The 19,785-nt window shown below is 35.2% G+C and overlaps 1 protein-coding gene and 1 long non-coding RNA gene across 2 annotated transcripts in view; one reads left to right on the forward strand and one right to left on the reverse strand.

Moving 5' to 3' along the window:
* LOC133183097 (uncharacterized) overlaps window positions 1–19,785 on the forward strand; it is a 250,024-nt gene that overhangs the window by 217,082 nt on the left and 13,157 nt on the right. The gene's annotated exons all lie outside the window — the stretch shown is intronic.
* Window positions 623–8,769, reverse strand: LOC133183944 (UBX domain-containing protein 1-like). The gene is made up of 11 exons (XM_061318817.1): window positions 8,660–8,769; window positions 8,246–8,299; window positions 7,599–7,684; window positions 7,193–7,286; window positions 6,537–6,668; window positions 5,575–5,694; window positions 5,262–5,333; window positions 4,762–4,813; window positions 4,253–4,366; window positions 2,270–2,450; window positions 623–899 (listed from the first exon to the last, which is right to left on the reverse strand). The coding sequence occupies exons 1-11, from the start codon at window positions 8,710–8,712 to the stop codon at window positions 859–861; spliced, it is 999 nt and encodes a 332-aa protein (XP_061174801.1). The 5' UTR covers window positions 8,713–8,769; the 3' UTR covers window positions 623–858.

A 19,785-nucleotide genomic window follows, 5' to 3' on the forward strand; every position in this document is an offset into this window, starting at 1 on the left:
GAGTTACAGAAGTACAAGTTCATATAATATACTCGTACTTATGAGGAATTGTGGCCTTGTTTCCAGAGCCTGTCTTTAGAACATCCACTCTGTTCTTTGCAGAAATGCAGTTAATATTTGCTCTGTTTTTAGCTCTTTGTTTTGTATGAAATGTTACGATCTTCTCTACAGCTAACTTTACTTCTACTTCCATTTTCCCGAATATTAAGTACAATCTCTATGATTGGTAAAAATTTTTATGAAAATTTATGTTGGAAAGGTCACCAGGAGATGACCCTGAATGGAGTCTCTTTAGTTCTATTTGTGCGGCTCATAGGATCTGATTTAAATCAAACTGAGTAATTCCTGTTTCAGGTTAATATATAATACACACTTAATACTACAATCTAAATGATCCAGTTTGAAATTTCCATAACATTTTTTTAAATACATTATACAGTTGAACTTCGGTACCTCGAACACTGATATCGCGAATTTGGAAGTCCCAACTCCTTATTCTTTGAGTATTTTACCCTGGATATCTCAAATCCTCGGATCTCAAAGTTTTTTCTCTGTTCCATTGAGTTCAAGATAATGAGGTTTGACTGTATATCTATATAGCACAATTGAAGATCAAAAGAAGTTTCATGTCAACAAATAATTTAATTGAACAAATTCTAGATGATAAATCATGCTCAAATTTGTATACCGGTATTTTAAACATTATGTTTGGAGTTTACCAGTTTTCACTCAGTTTTAAGGGCTAAAGTGAATTGATCAGAAATTTTACATTAATATGTAAACAAAGTAATATTCATTGAACAGATGACTTTCACAATAGGATAGAACTTTTCTTGGCACATTAAAAGTCTTCATGGATCACTGTCCTTTGACCATAAGTACAGCAGATGGTACTAAACCTGAAATATCAAGGTGACTTTTATATATCTGTACATACTAGTCATTAATATGCTTTACTACACAAATCTATACACTATACTACACAAGTGTATTGGGGATAGGTATCGGCAAAAATTTCGTATCGTGATATATCATGATTTTCCCCCCAAAATCATGATATTTTAACACAATTTTTACTACAATTTCAAATGAATTTCCATAATATTTCTTAAAAGTATGCTATAAAAACATAACATTACTTTTTAAATTTTCATTTATTTAATAATAAAGCATGTTTTGATGCCACTGTTTAACTGTTTTCAACATCTTTTTTTACACTTCCTGTAATTGTCATTCAATAGTTTGAACAAATGAATGATTAATTTCTGGAATTTATAGCTATGTATCAAATACCGGTATTTTAGTTACCATATCACAATACGTATCACGCAATAAAAAACCGCGATATACTGATATACCGATAAAATCGTGCATCCCTAAAATGTATACAGTATACTAATTAAGTCTCTACAGTATACATCATATATACAAAAAAGTTATCATTTTTAAGAATTACAAAGCACCTGTTCAGTGATTTTCAATAAGATTTCCACTAAAACTTTCCAAACAAAATATGAAAATAAATTTTCTTTATGACCTTATCATGAAGATGAACTTAAGGTTCAAAGACCCTCTGATAAGAGAGATAACTCACTAGAATAAAGGAGTATGATTCCTTTATAAAATTGTCTGGTTCAAAGGCCTTTTCAGTCACATTTTGCTCAGCAGAATATGCTGAAATTCTGTGCATCTTAATTAAAAATAAGATTTCTTTTGGAAAATTGTTAACATTGAAGCAAAATTTTGTATGAGTGAACTGAGGGACAATGAACTTTACTGAAATATAGAGTTTTTGATACATATCAATAACATGTACATCTTGACCTCATTACAGGTTTAGCTAAAATAATTTACACAACCCCTTCTCCTTTGCCACTTTTTAATGACTTTACATGCCATATATGGTTAATATGGAACAAATAAGTGGTTGAGAGCCAGGAATAATTACTTCTATCATCATAAGCAAGAAATTTTAATCAACTTTCCCTTGTTTTCAGGAGATTAAAACTTTTGTCTTGTGTCAATGCAGATCAACTTGAAAAGAATGTTTGTTTAAACTACCAGACTATTCTCCAGAGATGACAACAAACTAACATTCTGCAACAAGTTGAAGAAATCAACTGAATGGTAATGAGTTAACCCATTCTGAATGCAATCTGAAATGATTCAGACATATGTCCATTTCATGAAGTAGTAGCATTCTTAAAATATTACTTAAAACATCTAAAGGTTTTTCATAGTAGGCCTAGTAGCATTCTTAAAATATTACCTAAAACATCTAAAGGTTTTTCATAATCCTCTCCTTGAAAAACCTTTTTAGGGAAGTTGGTCATTAAGGTAAATGGTCCAGAACCATCAGTTCTGTTAGTCTCTATATATAAACGCACAGCTGCCAGTGGTTCTTTAGCTGAAAATTTCTGCGTCAGTGCTTGTCCATTTGTTAACCTGATCTGAAAGATGAAACAATCTAACATTAAATTCTTGTACATGTGTGTTTTATTTACAAAATGTACATTTTTTGTTACAAAATTTATATTTATATATGTACGTCATGAAACAAAAATAATTGTTATACCTTTAAAAATATGTTCCTATATAAATCAATACTTAAAAAAGTCTAACATTTCCAATGTTTTACTAAGCAGGCATAAAAAAATTGTTGCTTGACTGCGGAGTGAGATATTGGACCTGTCGATGAGATGTTGGACTGCTTACGTCACATAATGGGCGGGGTCAGCTAAAATCTCATTTGCATTTGTTGGTATTCGACATACATGTATGTCAAAAAAAATAATAAAACAAGATGTGTTTGTGAAACACTGATGCCCCCGTATGGCAACTTATAGCAAAGGTTAAACTTTCTCAAATGCAAATCAAATATGTTGATACCCAAAGTAAGGTCTTGTCTCGAGGAATAAACCTGTGAAATATGAAAGCCCTAGCAGCAACCATTGAATAGATATGGAAAAGGTTAAATTTTTTTTCAAAAGTATGTTAAACATCAAGGTTAAGGTCAAATGGTCAAAATTAATGGTGCCAAAGGAAAGGCCTTCTCCCAAGAAATACACAGGTGAAATATGAAAGCCGAAGCACCAATCGTTCAAAAGTTATGGACAAGGTTAAAGTTTTCCAAAAGAAGGTCAAACTCCAAGGTCAAGGACAAAGAGTCAAAGCTACTGGTATCTAAAGAAAGGTCTTGTCAGTAGGATTACATATGTGAAGTATGAAAGCCCTAGCACCAACCGTTCAAAAGTTATGGCCAAGGTTAAAGTTTTCCAAAAGTAGGTCAAACTCCAAGGTCAAGGTCAAAGGGTCAAAGTTGTAGGTATCCAAAGGAAGGTCTTGTCACAAGGATTACACATGTGAAATATGAAAGCCCTAGCACTAACTGTTCAAAAGGTATCGCAAAGGTTAAAGTTTTCCAAAAGTAGGTCAAACTCCAAGGTCAAGGTCAAAGGGTCAAAGTTGTTGGTATCCAAAGGAAGGTTTTGTCACAAGGATTACACATTTGAAGTATGAAAGCCCTAGCACCAACCGTTCAAAAGTTATGGCCAAGGTTAAAGTTTGGTAAAATTTTGCGAAACTGGGTCAAACTCCAATGTCAAGGTCAAATATGGTGGTACCCAAGGAAAGGTCTTGTCAAAATGAACACTCATGTCAAATATTAAAGCCTTACCCTTGACAGCGCAATAGTTATGGGCTATGTTAAAGTTGACAACAGACAGACAGGACAAAAACAATATACCCCCAGGATCTTTCAATCCGGGGGCATAATAAATAAATAAAAGGTATAACAAAACATTTATTGACTTCGTTCTCGGGCAAAATGCATTCTGTCGATCCCTCGAACCAAACTGTTTGCCTTCGGCCTAACGGCCTCAGGCAAACAGTTTGGTTCTTGGATCTGACAACACTATGAACCCAGTCAATAAATGTACACATAATATTAGTTGATTATATCTTTTCTGCAAGTTTTTCAGGTTATTTACATGTATCTCTAAAAAAGATTATATTGACACCATCAATAAAAATCAACTACATGTACAACTGAACTTCCTTATCTCAAACATCAATTATCTTAATTACTATGGATATGTCGAAGTATGCTAGAAGTCCCAAATACTTTTTAATTATGGTTTTAACCTCAATATCTCAAATTTTGGGAAATCTTGGCCCAATAGAGTTAAAGAAAAAGAGGATTGACTGCACATGTACAAGTATTTTAAAGTGATACTCAGCATTCATTAGATACCTGTAATCTACACTCAGTGTAGTCCTTCTTTTCAGCAGCCTGTGAAGGCTGAGCAGCAGTGGGTGAGGTCACAGGGTTAGGTGCTGCTGCCGCGGGCTGTCCACCTGAACCAAACTACAACAAAAGGTCTCCTAAAACAGCATTGCTTTACAAATACATATAAAATTAAAGAGTGTCTTGAGCAAGATAACCAAAAATATTCAGATCTCTAATTCTCTATTAAAAGTTAGTCCTAAATAAAAACAGAATTTTTTTTAAAAGCTTTTTAAGAAAATATATATTATACATGTATTAAAATACAGTGTATTGGTGTTCCTTGTACCACTGGCTGTTAATCATTTCATTGGTTATTTCTCATACATGTACCAGATATAATAATGCAATACAATCCACATACACATAAATCCATTTTCTTATAGAGTATATCAGAATACAGAAAGATATAAAAATATTTTTAAAATGTCTTAATACATGTACATGTACTTTGAAATATCTTAAATATGAATTACCTTTGCTGCTCTGTCTCGTTTATCTTTCTCAATTTGCTCCTTCACTCTCTGTCTGAAATAGTGTTTCAATTTATATGATGTATAGATGTTATGTTCTATGATATGAAAAATTCTTACAGTACTTTGATAATGAAAAGAAACACTGTCTGTATTAGAGAACAACTGCTAGTCTATAATGAATTTCCCATTGTACATTTCATAGATCATTATCATTACGTTGTACCACATTGATTGTGGTGATACGACAGATATAAAATGTCCTAGCAATATTTGGCGAACTCTAAACAGTTTTATTTTACTCATTATTTCCGGCAAAACATCTCTAAAAATGGACTTCTCAGTAATACTAGTATTTGCATAAGGAGGACTGCTTGTTTTATTTCATTCTCTCATATGCAATAGTTTGCACTTGTATATATACCACAACTACAATGTATTTTTGTATGTTAGTTACCTTGTACATATACCACAACTACAATGTATTTTTGTAAATTAGTTACCTTGCAAGTTTTTCTTCCATTTTCTCTCTCCTCCTTTGTTCAGCAATTTTCTTCATCTCTTGCTCTTCCATTCTAAGAACACATGAACATTTGTTATTTGAATTTTAATACTTTGTTCACTTTTATGTAGTTGAATATAGATATTTATTAAATCTAAACCTTTTCAATTTGAAAATGTTAAATTAGACAATTTGCTTATTTTATTAATACGGCAATACTATTCCTGATGATCATTTTTTTTTTATGGTTCAGTGTATCAAGAGAACTCTCTTGAATTATACTAGGCATATAAAATGTACTTGTAAATGCCTACTTCTGTTTGATGTCTATGAGTTCTTTCCCCGTTTTTCGTCTTGATTTTTCTCTTTCTAGTTGGTCCTTTTTCTCTTGTTCCTCTCTTTCCAGTCTTTTCTGTTTTATTCTTTCTTGTAGCCTGTAGAATATAAATGACAATCAAACATGCAGAATGATGTCATAAGACCATCTCAGCATATTAAGTCCAATTCATCATTACTTATACAATGTACATGTACATGTATTTAATTGAATATTGCAGCCAATCATAGCTTTGCTTTGTCTACCTTTTCATATTGTTATACTGTACTGTCTTCCAGCCACTGTTGAGAATTGACAACACCAATTTTAACCCTTCATAAATTTATTAAGCAATCATATCATTATAGTACAATACACAAAATGTTGGATGGAAATGGCCACAAATTTTGTAGGAGTCAAGGGAGACAACTAGGATACCATAAACAAAACAGGCAAACTAGTGGCCTCACTTATATGCTAGTGCCATGAAACCCCATGCCTGACATGCATGGTGGCTAGGCACACAAGCTGCACAGCTTTTTCACCCTGTCTCTGGCTTGCTACCTGGTTTAAAACTTTACACCAACCAGCCTGTAGCCTCTCCTCCTTTTATAAAGGTAGAGGGGGTCTGAGCACTAAAATGCTGCAGACCCCAACCAATTTACACTTATTCCACACATATCCTCAATGGCATTTAACTTCCATTTTAACACACAGCCATGAAACATCCATCATGCTTTGATGCAGATGGGCAGAGACAACAGGTTAAGCTTGTGCAGGAATGATTTTTTTACCTGACCCAGCCACATACATGTATTTATCTAAAATAACATTTTAATCAAGAAAAACTTAATTTCTACAAGAATTCTTTTCTACCTTATTTCTTAAATATTCAACCATTGACAAGGGCAGTAATATGAAAAGAAAGGGCCAAAAATTTTCTTTGAAGACAATACACACTTTTCAAGCTGTACTTTCTTCTCTTCTTCAGTTAAAGGTTTGATTTCTTCAGTGGATTCTGAGAAGCTGTCGTGTTGTGTTCGAGCTGCATGAGCCTGAGCATCCATCTCATTTTTCAGAAGTTTTCCGCAACTGTTGTTTACAGATAAAGAAAATCATAAAAAGTATACATCTGTAATATTTTCCTGCCTACTTTCAAAATACTTAGTTTACTGTGAACCAACAATTTATCACGTCATCTTTTCTTTTAGTTTATTTGACCATTTCTACATCTATTGGAAAACCTGACAGGACACAGAAATATTTGTAACTGCAGACTTACGGTTTACAGATTTTTTTTTTTTTTTTTTTTTTTTTTTGCATTAACACACATACACATGTATCTGTAAAACTTAAACGTGTTAACAAATTTCAATAGCTTTTTCATGTTTTTGTCAACACAATAAAGTTTATAGACAAAACCATAAATTTACAATGCATTGTTTCTATACATATATTCTATTTGTTATCTCTCATAAATTCCTACATATTACACAAGAATCAGATCATACTTTGAAACTAAAAGAAGGATCAGTTGAAAAATTCAATGTATTCCAAGTTAGGAAAATTTCATGAAATATTTTCATTCACCACACTACATTAAAAACAAAACTTACACATCACATTTGATTGACATGGCATGAACTGGTTCTCCACCCGCATTAGCACTGGCTTCTGTGGCTTCAGACTGTGAAGGTCCAGAGCTATCATCTGTAAGACATAATCACTGAATCAAAATACAGTTGAACTTCAGCATCTCAAACACTGATACATGTATCTCGAATACCATGGATATGTCGAAGTGATTTGGAGTTCCCAACCACTTATTCTTTAAGTATTTTAGCCTTGATATCTGGGATCTTTGGATATCTTAAAGTTTTTCCTCGGTCCCATCAAGTTTGAGATAACAAGATTTGACTGTATTTTATATTAAAATAGAAAAAAAGCTGCGTGAATTAATTCATATGCAAGAAACATTCATCAAAGTGCATTTAAAGTATGTCTGGATTAGACATGACATGCCTGGTTTTCCTAAAACATTTCCTTGAGGGGGTGGAGGTGCTTGAAATGGCTCATCAATATCAGGATCGTCTTCATGTGCAAACAGCCTGGGAAAAAAATGGTTATCAAAGCTAAATTAAATCAGTTACATTCAAGGAAGGCCAATTTTTGTGGACTGTTAAAATTTCACACTGACACAGGTTCAATAGGACATAATTTCAGGTTGAATGTCTTTTAATAAAAATATTGCCAATTTATCTACATATACTAATACATCTTGATTGTAATTTGTGGGTTAGAAGTTCCCGTTAAGTCCACAAAGATTGAACCCATTGGCAAACAAAATGTAATGATTCCAATATATCAATTAGTTTATGTGTATATTATTTAATGCAGACATTTATGCAAGTGTTTAAAAAAAACTGAAAGGAAATGAAGGGGATCACACCCCCACCCCATCCAAAAAAAAAAATCAGAAAAAAACGTCTTTCTCCTCTATCATGTCTATTCCTACGTATTTTATACATTTCATTTGTGCTGTTTACTCCCATCTATACATACACCAACTCAGTATTTTGATACAGATTTAATTTCATCATAATAGCTAAAACAAGGGCATTGCTATTCAGGTTAAAAAATTCTTACATGAAATAATTTATTATACTTACCAATCCATGGCCAGCTGAACACCCTTGTAGCCGCTCTTTGCCAAAGCCTTTTCACTATAAGAAATTAAACTACATTTTAGTCCCATTTCAATGTCATCTGGGTTTAAGACCTGTGTACATACTTTATGCATATTATACAACTTTGTCGATGAATCTGATGATAATCATGCATGCAGGCATTAGCAATGTCCATCAATAAGTTTGCCACATTGAAATACATACATGTGACAGTGTAGTTCTATTGAATATCTTACCCGACTAAAGCTATAAAAGTCATTGAAACGGATACTGTCAATCAGTGGATCACTTCTGCTTCCCCATTACTCAATATACTGATCTACTGATCATATGATCATATAGGCCTACTTTTTGAAAATTTTACTTTCACTATGATTGTAAATATCATTTACTTACGCTCTATTTTTGGAAAATCCCATTTCCATTAATGTCTGTACATCTGACGACATTTTCTGCAGTGTAATGTGTTTATATAAAACAGGAGACCTGAGACTTTATAACGCCACTTTTCGAACAGTGAAGCAACCGAGTAATGACAGTGCAAATTCGAAACGATTCAGCTCGGGCTAATGACTGTATAATAACGAAAGACTATAATAACTTCCAAATTTTTATAAAGAAAAAAAAGAAGTATAACTACATTTTTCGAATAAATGTTATTTAAAACATATTTTCGACATATTAAAAAAAAAAAAAACAATAATGACACATACAAAAGAAGGAAAAAAGAGAAAGAAAAGAAATTTTAATATTTTTGCATTGTGTATTTCAAACCCGATGTAGTTTTCTCGAATTCAACAGTTGTTCAAATTTCTATTATTGAGCTTTTTTTCCTTTTGAGATATAACACAACTGGAAATTTTAATAGGTTTTTATGATTAGTTTATACGATGTAGTAAAAACAAATATTAATGCACAAGATATTGTAACTATCGATTAAAATAAATGCTTGAAACAGGACATGAGGCCACTGAGCTTCCTGGATGGACAGTCCGAATGAGATGATTACAAAATTAGTATTTGCTGAAGAAACGAGGATAAGGCAGAAAATTGGTAACATCCTGAGATTAAGCTGATTAGGTCATTCCAAGTTTTTTCTATGTTTAGCGTCCGTGGAGATTGGTTTAGAGATTATGAAATTAAAAACGAACACAAATTAAAATCAACAAATACAGATTTACTCTTTTGGGATTGGCATCTCTCTTTTTTATAGTGGTATAACAAAGTTTTTTTTGTTTCAATAAACTAGTAGTTTACTTATGTTACAATGCGAGGAGAATTCTCAAATGATGATGGAAAATTCTAGAATTGTGCTTAAATTGTTGTCAGTGGTTTTTCCCCCTTTTGGTTTGTATTTTTTTTTTTCGGATAGAAAGATAGGTTTTCGAATTTGGGGTAGAAGCTAAACAAAAAAAAACCAAAACTTGGAATGGCCTTAATCATAGAACCCGTCCGCATTTAATAATGTTCATCTAGGGTTTATTAGCAAAGTGTTTTCGCCAAATCGTAATAGATATACACAGACATAAATATGTGCTGGCATAAATGAAACATTTTTTTCCTGATTATATTAATTAAAATGAGGAATATTTTTTTTTTTATTTTACAAGTCTTCACTGACAAGGTTTTTATAGACTATCTGTATTTTACCAACGATTTTTTTATTCTATGCCAATGTATTTTACGTAGCTGTAAACGAAAAGATGACACCCCCCACCCTCTGAGATTCCCCCTAGATTCGTCTATATTAACAGAGAAACAGCAAACCTTCTTTAATTAACGTTAATTAAATATCAAATCATAAGATACTGCATGATTTTGCAGAGAATGTGGGTAATTTAAATAAAAGTAATTTTTGTAACATGCCTTCCAGATTTGTTTTCAACTGATTGGATGGCTAGCAACTACAAAGTTGGAAAACATTTTTATTTTGGCCTTGGGATGAACCATATAAAGGTTTTATGGTTACAACATACATGCGAGGATCTAGAGGGGGTGGGGTGGGTGGGTCCGGACCCCCCACCCACCCCCCTACCCCCTGGAATTTGGAGTTACTAAAAGTATATACTGAAGCAAATAAAAATTGACTTTAGAACCCTAGAAATCGTGGACCCCACCATGACCACCATGAAATAGGTATTTATCATGTTTTGGAAATGGATTTTACGTTTTTGTTTGTTTTTTATGCTTGTCAAGAAATTTTCTGGGTAGGGAAAGGAATTCAGGAGGGGTTTTTTCTTGTCAAGAATCCCCCCCCCCTGGAAAAAATTCCTGGATCCGCGCCTGAACATAGGATTGACTATTCTGCTAAAACGTACTTAAAAAATATCAGGGCAAACCTGTTTCTGGGTAAGCTGACCCCATTTTGAAGAAAATGGGGTAGGAAGTTTGTTCAGATTATAGCCCCCCTCCACCCCCACCCCCCGGAGTAGGGTGGAACCACAATTAATAGAATTTTTTTTCAAGAGTAGCAGGGATGATTCAATGTTGTTTCTCTTTTCAATTATTGACACTGGGGCTAAATACTGACTCAATCGGTGATACTGTTTGATATATTTAAGTCTGAAAAATTTCCACATGGACATTTTCCCTGATCAAAGTAAAACGGCACGGACTACATCAGCTGTACATGTTTGCCACAGTGTTAGCTGTAAAACAGCTGATCAGCACGGACTAAGTGTGCTCAGAATCCAGTGCTTAGCTGTAAAACAGCTGATCAGCACGGACTAAGTATGCTCAGAATCCAGTGCTTAGCTGTATAACAGCTGATCATCACGGACTAAGTGTGCTCCAGTGCTGAACTGCAAAGGCGTTTAATATACTAGTACAAGTGAAGTACATGATCTTATTTCATATTTCTTCTTTCAAAAAATGGACTATAGGGTGCAATATGCTCGACATGTGTAGAATTCCGTTCATTGCAGAAGGCCGGCCACATTTTGATGCAATCTACTATATAGTAAGTCATTGTGCGCGTTGTTAATGCATACACATTTGCATTATTTGTTACATCATGCATGCATATGAATTTGGAAAATATTGTTGCCCGTAGACATTTGTGAATACTTTTGCCAATTTTTTACTGCTTATTTTGATGTTTGTTTATTTTATTATGTCCATGTGCAAATGTTTTTATTTTTTCAAACAATTTCTTTCGATAATTAATAAATCATAATGACGAAACTGCATCTTTCTTTCGAATGAACAACGAATGTAGTTCTCTCTCTCTCTTTCTCTCTCTCCGGAAGATCAAAAGTACAAGAATAACCACTTCATATCATCTTTACTTCAGATAAAAATATGTAATTATGCAAATTTTTTTAATAATTATTTATTTTATCTACGTAAATTATTCTCTTCATATTTGATTTTAATCCAATGGTTCCTCACGCTTTAAAAAAAAAAGACGCATGTGCGATAGCCCGAACATCCGGCACCATGAACAGAATTCATTGTTTGTAAATCTCATGGTGGACAGTTTTTTCTAGCTATCTCATCGATTCTGAAGATACAAACTACTGGTAAAGGTAGAATTTCTCTTGTGGATATACATTTATATTCATAAAAGAAAATAATGGTTTTCGCGTCCAGGATATTTATTGTAAGAGAAAGTGAGACAGATTTGGTAATGGGTTTCATAGTAAAGTTAGGCGAACAGTCATACCAGTGGCTTGAAAAAGAAATAACTGTTAGTATGTAAATGTATATTAAACAACGTAAGAACTGTGTTATGCATGAAGTTTCAAACCACTATTACATTTAATAGATCAGGCACAATCGCTACATTTAGCTACGTAGTTTTTATTTAGCTAATACTTTATCATACTGAGCATTTGCTTAAACAAATACAAAAATAGTACTTTGGTGCATTGAGAGTTTTCAAGTTTAAACTGTTCTGAATTTCTATCACACCCTCTCAAGTGGAATATATTTTTTCACTTTGACTTCTTTTTATTTTTGGCTCAACAGAAGTAGGGTTTGGCTAGGTTCGACCCAGAAGTGAAGAGGAGTCTTACCAACCAACTTCTGCCAACTTTGAAAGATGCGGTAAGATTAGAGCTCTTTTTATTATACGCAGCTTATTTTAAACTTAATTTCACATGAGCTAGACTGAGTATCATTTTTGACTTATTGACTTTGCATTGAGAGGATGTAGAGCAACAGAATCCATCGAAAGCAGCACATAAAGCTACTTAGGACCCAAAGACCGCGTAAAAGGTTTGCTTTTTGTCTTAAAACCAGACATGAGGTGAGTTGAAATGTTTTTCTAGCATGTATCTGTTTCCCAATCCCCTCCCGACCCCTTTCTAACAATACTAACCATTTTGCACATTACTTTTTGTTATTGTCTCCTTTCTTAGTATGTTTTTATGACCTGTTTCTTTTTATCATGCTTTTTATAATTTCTTTTTAAACTTTACTAATCTTGTGTCAGTTTCTATCTTTGACAGGATCACAGAGGAAGGAGGCCAGATGGAAGGTGACCGACCACACAACGGAGAGGAGACCATTGCCAGGATCCAGGATACAGAGTATCCACTATGGCAACATTCGCTAAGGTGGTAAGGAACAAGCTACATTTGTTTCTCTCTTGGAGTTTTTTTTCTATTCTTTTTTAATCTGAGCCAGCACTTGTTTGGTCTTTTGACTTTCTATCTTTAACTTCATTGAAGAATGGCTTGGCAAGAATCAATCCCAGCTTAGAGGACGACTCCATCACTCTTCGAGCAGAGTGCGAAGAGTAAGGAAGGACTGCAGTTTTAACCTAGAATTGAGGTAAGACACAAACAATTCCCCTTTTGAGGTTTTTTTTGGTCTTTGTCATTTGGATGAAGTTTGAGCACTTTTTTTTCTTTGATTGACTTCTTTCTTTTGTTTTAAAGACCAAGTGTTAGACTGGTCTCCGTCCCCAGTTTCAGAGAGCAGCCTACTTACCAGAAGAAGAGTCCAGATAGGAGGGATCAACTGCGGCCAATCCTACACATAAAGGTAAGAAGATGAAGCGTGTAATGAATCCTTGCTCACCCTGTTTGAATTTCTATCACATGCACCCTCTCAACTGGAATATACTTTTTCACTTTGACTTCTTTTTATTTTTGGCTCAGCAGAAGTAGGGTTTGGCTAGCTTCAACCCAGAAGTGAAGAGGAGTCTTCCCAATCAACTTCTGCCAACTTTGAAAGATGCGGTAAGATTAGGGCTCTTTTTCTATTATACATTGCTTATTTTGAATTTGATTTCACATGATTTACATTGAGTACCATTTTTGACTTCTTGACTTTCCATTGACAGGATGTAGAGCAACAGAATCCATCGAAAGCAGCACATAAAGCTACTTAGGACCCAAGGAGCACGTAAAAGGTTTGCTTTTTGTCTTAAAACCAGACATGAGGTGAGTTGAAATGTTTTTCTAGCATGTACATGTATCTGTTTCCCAATCCCCTCCCGACTCCCTTTCTAACAATACTAACCATTTTGCACATTACTTTTTGTTATTGTCTCCTTTCTTAGTATGTTTTTATGACCTGTTTCTTTTTATCATGCTTTTTTTAAATTTCTTTTTAAACTTTACTAATCTTGCGTCAGTTTCTATCTTTGACAGGATCACAAAGGAAGGAGGCCAGATGGAAGGTGACTGGCCACACAACGGAGAGGAGACCATTGCCAGGATCCAGGATACAGAGTATCCACTATGGCACCAAGACAACATTCGCCAAGGTGGTAAAAAACAAGCTACATTTATTTCTCTCTTGGAGTTTTGTTTTCTATTCTCTTTTAATCTGAGCTAGCACTTGTTTGATCTTTTGACTTTCTATCTTTAAACTTCATTGAAGAATGGCTTGGCAAGAATCAATCCCAGTTTAGAGGACGACTCCATCACTTTTCGAGCAAAGTGCCAAGAGTAAGGAAGGACTGCAGTTTTAACCTAGAATTGAGGGTAAGACACAAACAATTCCCCTTTTGAGGTTTTTTTTGGTCTTCATCATTTGGATGAAGTTTGAGCACTTTTTTCCTTTGATTGATTTCTATTCTTTCTCTTTTTATAAAGATCAAGTGTTAGACTGGCCTCCGTCCCCAGTTTGAGAGAGCAGCCTACTTACCAGAAGAAGAGTCCAGATAGGAGGGGTCAACTGCGGCCAATTCTACACATAAAGGTAAGAAGATGAAGCATGTAATGAATCCTTGCTCATCTTGTTTGAATTTCTATCACACCCTCTCAAGTGGAATATACTTTTTCAGTTTGACTTCTTTTTATTTTTGGCTCAGCAGAAGTAGCATTGGCTAGCTTCGACCCAGAAGTGAAGAGAAGACTTCCCAATCAACTTCTGCCAACTGTGAAAGATGCGGTAAGATTAGGGCTCTTTTTCTATTATACATTGCTTATTTTGAATTTGATTTCACATGATTTACATTGAGTACCATTTTTGACTCCTTGACTTTCCATTGACAGGATGTAGAGCAACAGAATCCATCGAAGGCAGCACATGAAGCTACTTAGGACCCAAAGAGCGCATAAAAGGTTTGCTTTTTGTCTTAAAACCAGACATGAGGTGAGTTGAAATGTTTTTCTAGCATGTATCTGTTTCCCAATCCCCTCCCGACCCCTTTCTAACAATACTAACCATTTTGCACATTACTTTTTGTTATTGTCTCCTTTCTTAGTATGTTTTTATGACCTGTTTCTTTTTATCATGCTTTTTATAATTTCTGTTTAAACTTTACTAATCTTGTGTCAGTTTCTATCTTTGACAGGATCACAAAGGAAGGAGGCCAGACGGAAGGTGACCGACCACACAACGGAGAGGAGACCATTGCCAGGATCCAGGATACAGAGTATCCACTATGGCAACAAGACAACATTTGCCAAGGTGGTAAGGAACAAGCTACATTTGTTTCTCTCTTGGAGTTTTGTTTTTTATTCTCTTTTAATCTGAGCCAGCACTTGTTTGATCTTTTGACTTTCTATCTTTAACTTCATTAAAGAATGGCTTGGCAAGAATCAATCCCAGTTTAGAGGACGACTCCATCACTCTTCAAACAGAGTGCCAAGAGTAAGGAAAGACTGCAGTTTTAACCTAGAATTGAGGGTAAGACACAAACAATTCCCCTCTTGAGGTTTTTTTTGGTCTTTGTCATTTGGATGAAGTTTGAGCACTTTTTTCCTTTGATTGATTTCTATTCTTTCTCTTTTTATAAAGATCAAGTGTTAGACTGGCCTCCGTCCCCAGTTTGAGAGAACAGCCTACTTACCAGAAGAAGAGTCCAGATAGGAGGGGTCAACTGCGGCCAATTCTACACATAAAGGTAAGAAGATGAAGCATGTAATGAATCCTTGCTCATCTTGTTTGAATTTCTATCACACCCTCTCAAGTGGAATATACTTTTTCAGTTTGACTTCTTTTTATTTTTGGCTCAGCAGAAGTAGCATTGGCTAGCTTCGACCCAGAAGTGAAGAGAAGACTTCCCAATCAACTTCTGCCAACTTTGAAAGATGCGGTAAGATTAGGGCTCTTTTTATACATTGCTTATTTTGAATTTGATTTCACATGATTTACATTGAGTACCATTTTTGACTTCTTGACTTTCCATTGACAGGATGTAGAGCAACAGAATCCATCGAAAGCAGCACATAAAGCTACTTAGGACCCAAAGAGGGCATAAAAGGTTTGCTTTTTGTCTTAAAACCCAGACATGAGGTGAGTTGAAATTTTTTCTAGCATGTATCTGTTTCCCAATCCTCTCCCGACCCCTTTCTAACAATACTAACCATTTTGCACATTACTTTTTGTTATTGTCTCCTTTCTTAGTATGTTTTTATGACCTGTTTCTTTTTATCATGCTTTTTATAATTTCTTTTTAAACTTTACTAATCTTTTGTCAGTTTCTATCTTTGACAGGATCACAGAGGAAGGAGGCCAGATGGAAGGTGACCGACCACACAACGGAGAGGAGACCATTGCCAGGATCCAGGATACAGAGTATCCACTATGGCAACAAGACAACATTCGCCAAGGTGGTAAGAAACAAGCTACATTTGTTTCTCTCTTGGAGTTATGTTTTCTATTCTCTTTTAATCTGAGTCAGCACTTATTTGATCTTTTGACTTTCTATCTTTAACTTCATTGAAGAATGTCTAAGAATCAATCCCAGTTTAGAGGACGACTCCATCACTCTTCAAGCAGAGTGCCAGGAGTAAGGAAGGACTGCAGTTTTAACCTAGAATTGAGGGTAGGACACAAACAATTCCTCTTTTGATTTTTTTTTTATGGTCTTCGTCATTTGGATGAAGTTTGAGCACTTTCTATCACACCCTCTCAAGTGGAATATACTTTTTCACTTTGACTTCTTTTTTATTTTTGGCCCAGCAGAAGTAGGGTTTGGCTAGCTTCGACCCAGACGTGAAGAAGAGTCTTCCCAATCAACCTCTGCCAACTTTGAAAGATGTGGTAAGATTAGGGCTCTTTTTCTATTATACATTGCTTATTTTGAATTTGATTTCACATGATTTACATTGAGTACCATTTTTGACTTCTTGACTTTCCATTGACAGTATGTAGAGCAACAGAATCCATCGAAAGCAGCACATGAAGCTACATAGGACCCAAAGAGCGCGTAAAAGGTTTGCTTTTTGTCTTAAAACCAGACATGAGGTGAGTTGAAATGTTTTTCTAGCATGTACATGTATCTGTTTCCCAATCCCCTCCCGACCCCTTTCTAACAATACTAACCATTTTGCACATTACTTTTTGTTATTGTCTCCTTTCCTAGTATGTTTTTATTACCTGTTTCTTTTTATCATGCTTTTTTTAAATTTCTTTTTAAACTTTACTAATCTTGTGTCAGTTTCTATCTTTGACAGGATCACAAAGGAAGGAGGCCAGATGGAAGGTGACCGACCACACAACGGAGAGGAGACCATTGCCAGGATCCAGGATACAGAGAGTATCCACTATGGCAACATTCGCCAAGGTGGTAAGGAACAAGCTACATTTGTTTCTCTCTTTGAGTTTTTTTTTCTATTCTCTTTTAATCTGAGCCAGCACTTATTTGATCTTTTGACTTTCTATCTTTCACTTCATTGAAGAATGGCTTGGCAAGAATCAATCCCAGTTTAGAGGACGACTCCATCACTCTTCAAGCAGAGTGCCAAGAGTAACAAAGGACTGCAGTTTTAACCTAGAATTGAGGGTAAGACACAAACAATTCCCCTTTTGAGGTTTTTTCTGGTCTTCATCATTTGGATGAAGTTTGAGCATTTTTTTCCTTTGATTGATTTCTATTCTTTCTCTTTTTATAAAGATCAAGTGTTAGACTGGCCTCCATCCCCAGTTTGAGAGAGCAGCCTACTTACCAGAAGAAGAGTCCAGATAGGAGGAGTCAACTGCGGCCAATTCTACACATAAAAGTAAGAAGATGAAGCGTGTAATGAATCCTTGCTCATCCTGTTTGAATTTCTATCACACCCTCTCAAGTGGAATATACTTTTTCACTTTGACTTCTTTTTATTTTTGGCTCAGCAGAAGTAGCATTGGCTAGCTTCGACCCAGAAGTGAAGAGGAGTCTTCCCAATCAACTTCTGCCAACTTTGAAAGATGCGGTAAGATTAGGACTCTTTTTCTATTATACATTGCTTATTTTGAATTTGATTTCACATGATTTACACTGAGTACCATTTTTGACCTCTTGACTTTCCATTGACAGGATGTAGAGCAACAGAATCCATCGAAAGCAGCACATGAAGCTACTTAGGACCCAAAGAGCGCGTAAAAGGTTTGCTTTTCGTCTTAAAACCAGATATGAGGTGAGTTGAAATGTTTTTCTAGCATGTATCTGTTTCCCAATCCCCTCCCGACCCCTTTCTTACAATACTAACCATTTTGCACATTACCTTTTGTTATTGTATCCTTTCTTAGTATGTTTTTATTACCTGTTTCTTTTTATCATGCTTTTTATAATTTCTTTTTAAACTTTACTAATCTTTTGTCAGTTTCTATCTTTGACAGGATCACAAAGGAAGGAGGCCAGTCGGAAGGTGACCGACCACACAACGGAGAGGAGACCATTGCCAGGATACAGGGTATCCACTGTGGCAACAAGCCACCATTCACCAAGGTGGTAAGAAACAAGCTTCAATTATTTGTTTCTCTCTTGGATTTTTTGTTTTCTATTTCTCTTAATCTGAGTCAACACTTGTGTGATCTTTTGACTATCCTTTACTTCATTGAAGAATGGCTTGGCAAGAATCAATCCCAGCTTAGAGGACGACTCAATTACTCTTCAAGCAGAGTGCCAAGAGTTAGGATGGACTGCAGTCTTAACCTGGAATTGAGGGTAAGACACAAACACTTCCCCTTTCGAGGTTTTCTTTTGTCTTTGTCATTTGGATGAAGTTTGAGCACTTTTTTTTCTTTGATTGACTTCTATTCTTTCTTTTGTTTTAAAGACCAAGTGTTAGACTGGTCTCCATCCCCAGTTTCAGAGAGCAGCCTACTTACCAGAAGAAGAGTCCAGATAGGAGGGATCAACTGCCGCCAATCCTACACATAAGGGTAAGAAGATGAAGCAAGTTATTTTTGCTCACTCTGTTTGAATTTCTATTACATCCTCTCAACTGGAATATATTTTTTCATTTATACTTCTTTTTGTTTATGGCTCGACAGAAATAGGGTTTGGCTAGCGTTGACCCAGAAGTGAAGAAGAGTCTTCCCAATCAACATCTACCAACTTTGAAAGATGCGGTAAGATTAGGGGTTTTTAATTATACACTGCTTATTTTGGACTAGATTTCACACAAACTAGACTGAGTACCATTTTTGACCTCATGACTTTCCTCTGACAGGATGAAGAGCAACAGAACCCAATGAAAGCAGCACATGAAGCCACTTAGGACCCAAGGAGCTCGGAAAAGGTTTGGTTTTTGTCTTAAAACCAGACTTGAGGTGAGTTGAAAGTTTTTCTAGCATGTATCTGTTTCCTGGCCCCTTCCCTACCCCTTTCTAACATTACTAATCATTTTGCACATTCCTTTTGTAATTGTCCCTCTTTCTTAATATGGTTTTTGACCTGTTTCTTTTCATCATGCTTTTTAATTTCATTTTAAACTTTACTAATCTTGTGTCAGTTTCTATCTTTGACAGAATCACAGAGGAGGGAGGACAAACGGAAGGTGACCGGACACACAACGGAGAGGAGACCATTGCCAGGATATAGGGTATCCACTATGGCAACAAGACAACATTCGCCAAGGTGGTAGGAAACAAGTTACATTTGTTTCTCTCTTGGATTTTTTGTTTTCTATTCTCTTTTAATCTGAGTCAGCACTTGTTTGATCTTTTGGCTTTCTATCTTTAACTTCATTGAAGAATGGCTTGGCAAGAATCAATCCCAGTTTAGAGGACGACTCCATCACTCCTCAAGCAGAGTGCCAAGAGTAAGGAAGGACTGCAGTCTTAACCTGGAATTGAGGGTAAGACACAAACAATTCCTCTTTTGAGGTTTTCTTTGGTCTTTGTCATTTGGATGA

The sequence above is a fragment of the Saccostrea echinata genome, unplaced genomic scaffold (assembly GCF_033153115.1).
Source record: "Saccostrea echinata isolate AGI-Se365-2 ecotype Australia unplaced genomic scaffold, CSIRO_AGI_Sech_v1 ptg000009l, whole genome shotgun sequence".
Lineage (NCBI taxonomy): Eukaryota > Metazoa > Mollusca > Bivalvia > Ostreida > Ostreidae > Saccostrea > Saccostrea echinata.

Bases quoted from the DNA above. Each gene is read 5' to 3' on its own strand.
- LOC133183944 (XM_061318817.1), bottom strand. From the start codon at position 8,712: ATGTCGTCAGATGTACAGACATTAATGGAAATGGGATTTTCCAAAAAT. The intron at 8,300-8,659 runs GTAAGTAAATGA...AATTTCTTATAG, and splicing joins GGATTTTCCAAAAATAGAGC to TGAAAAGGCTTTGGCAAAGA. The intron at 6,669-7,192 runs GTAAGTTTTGTT...TGTAAACAACAG, and splicing joins ATGTCAATCAAATGTGATGT to TTGCGGAAAACTTCTGAAAA.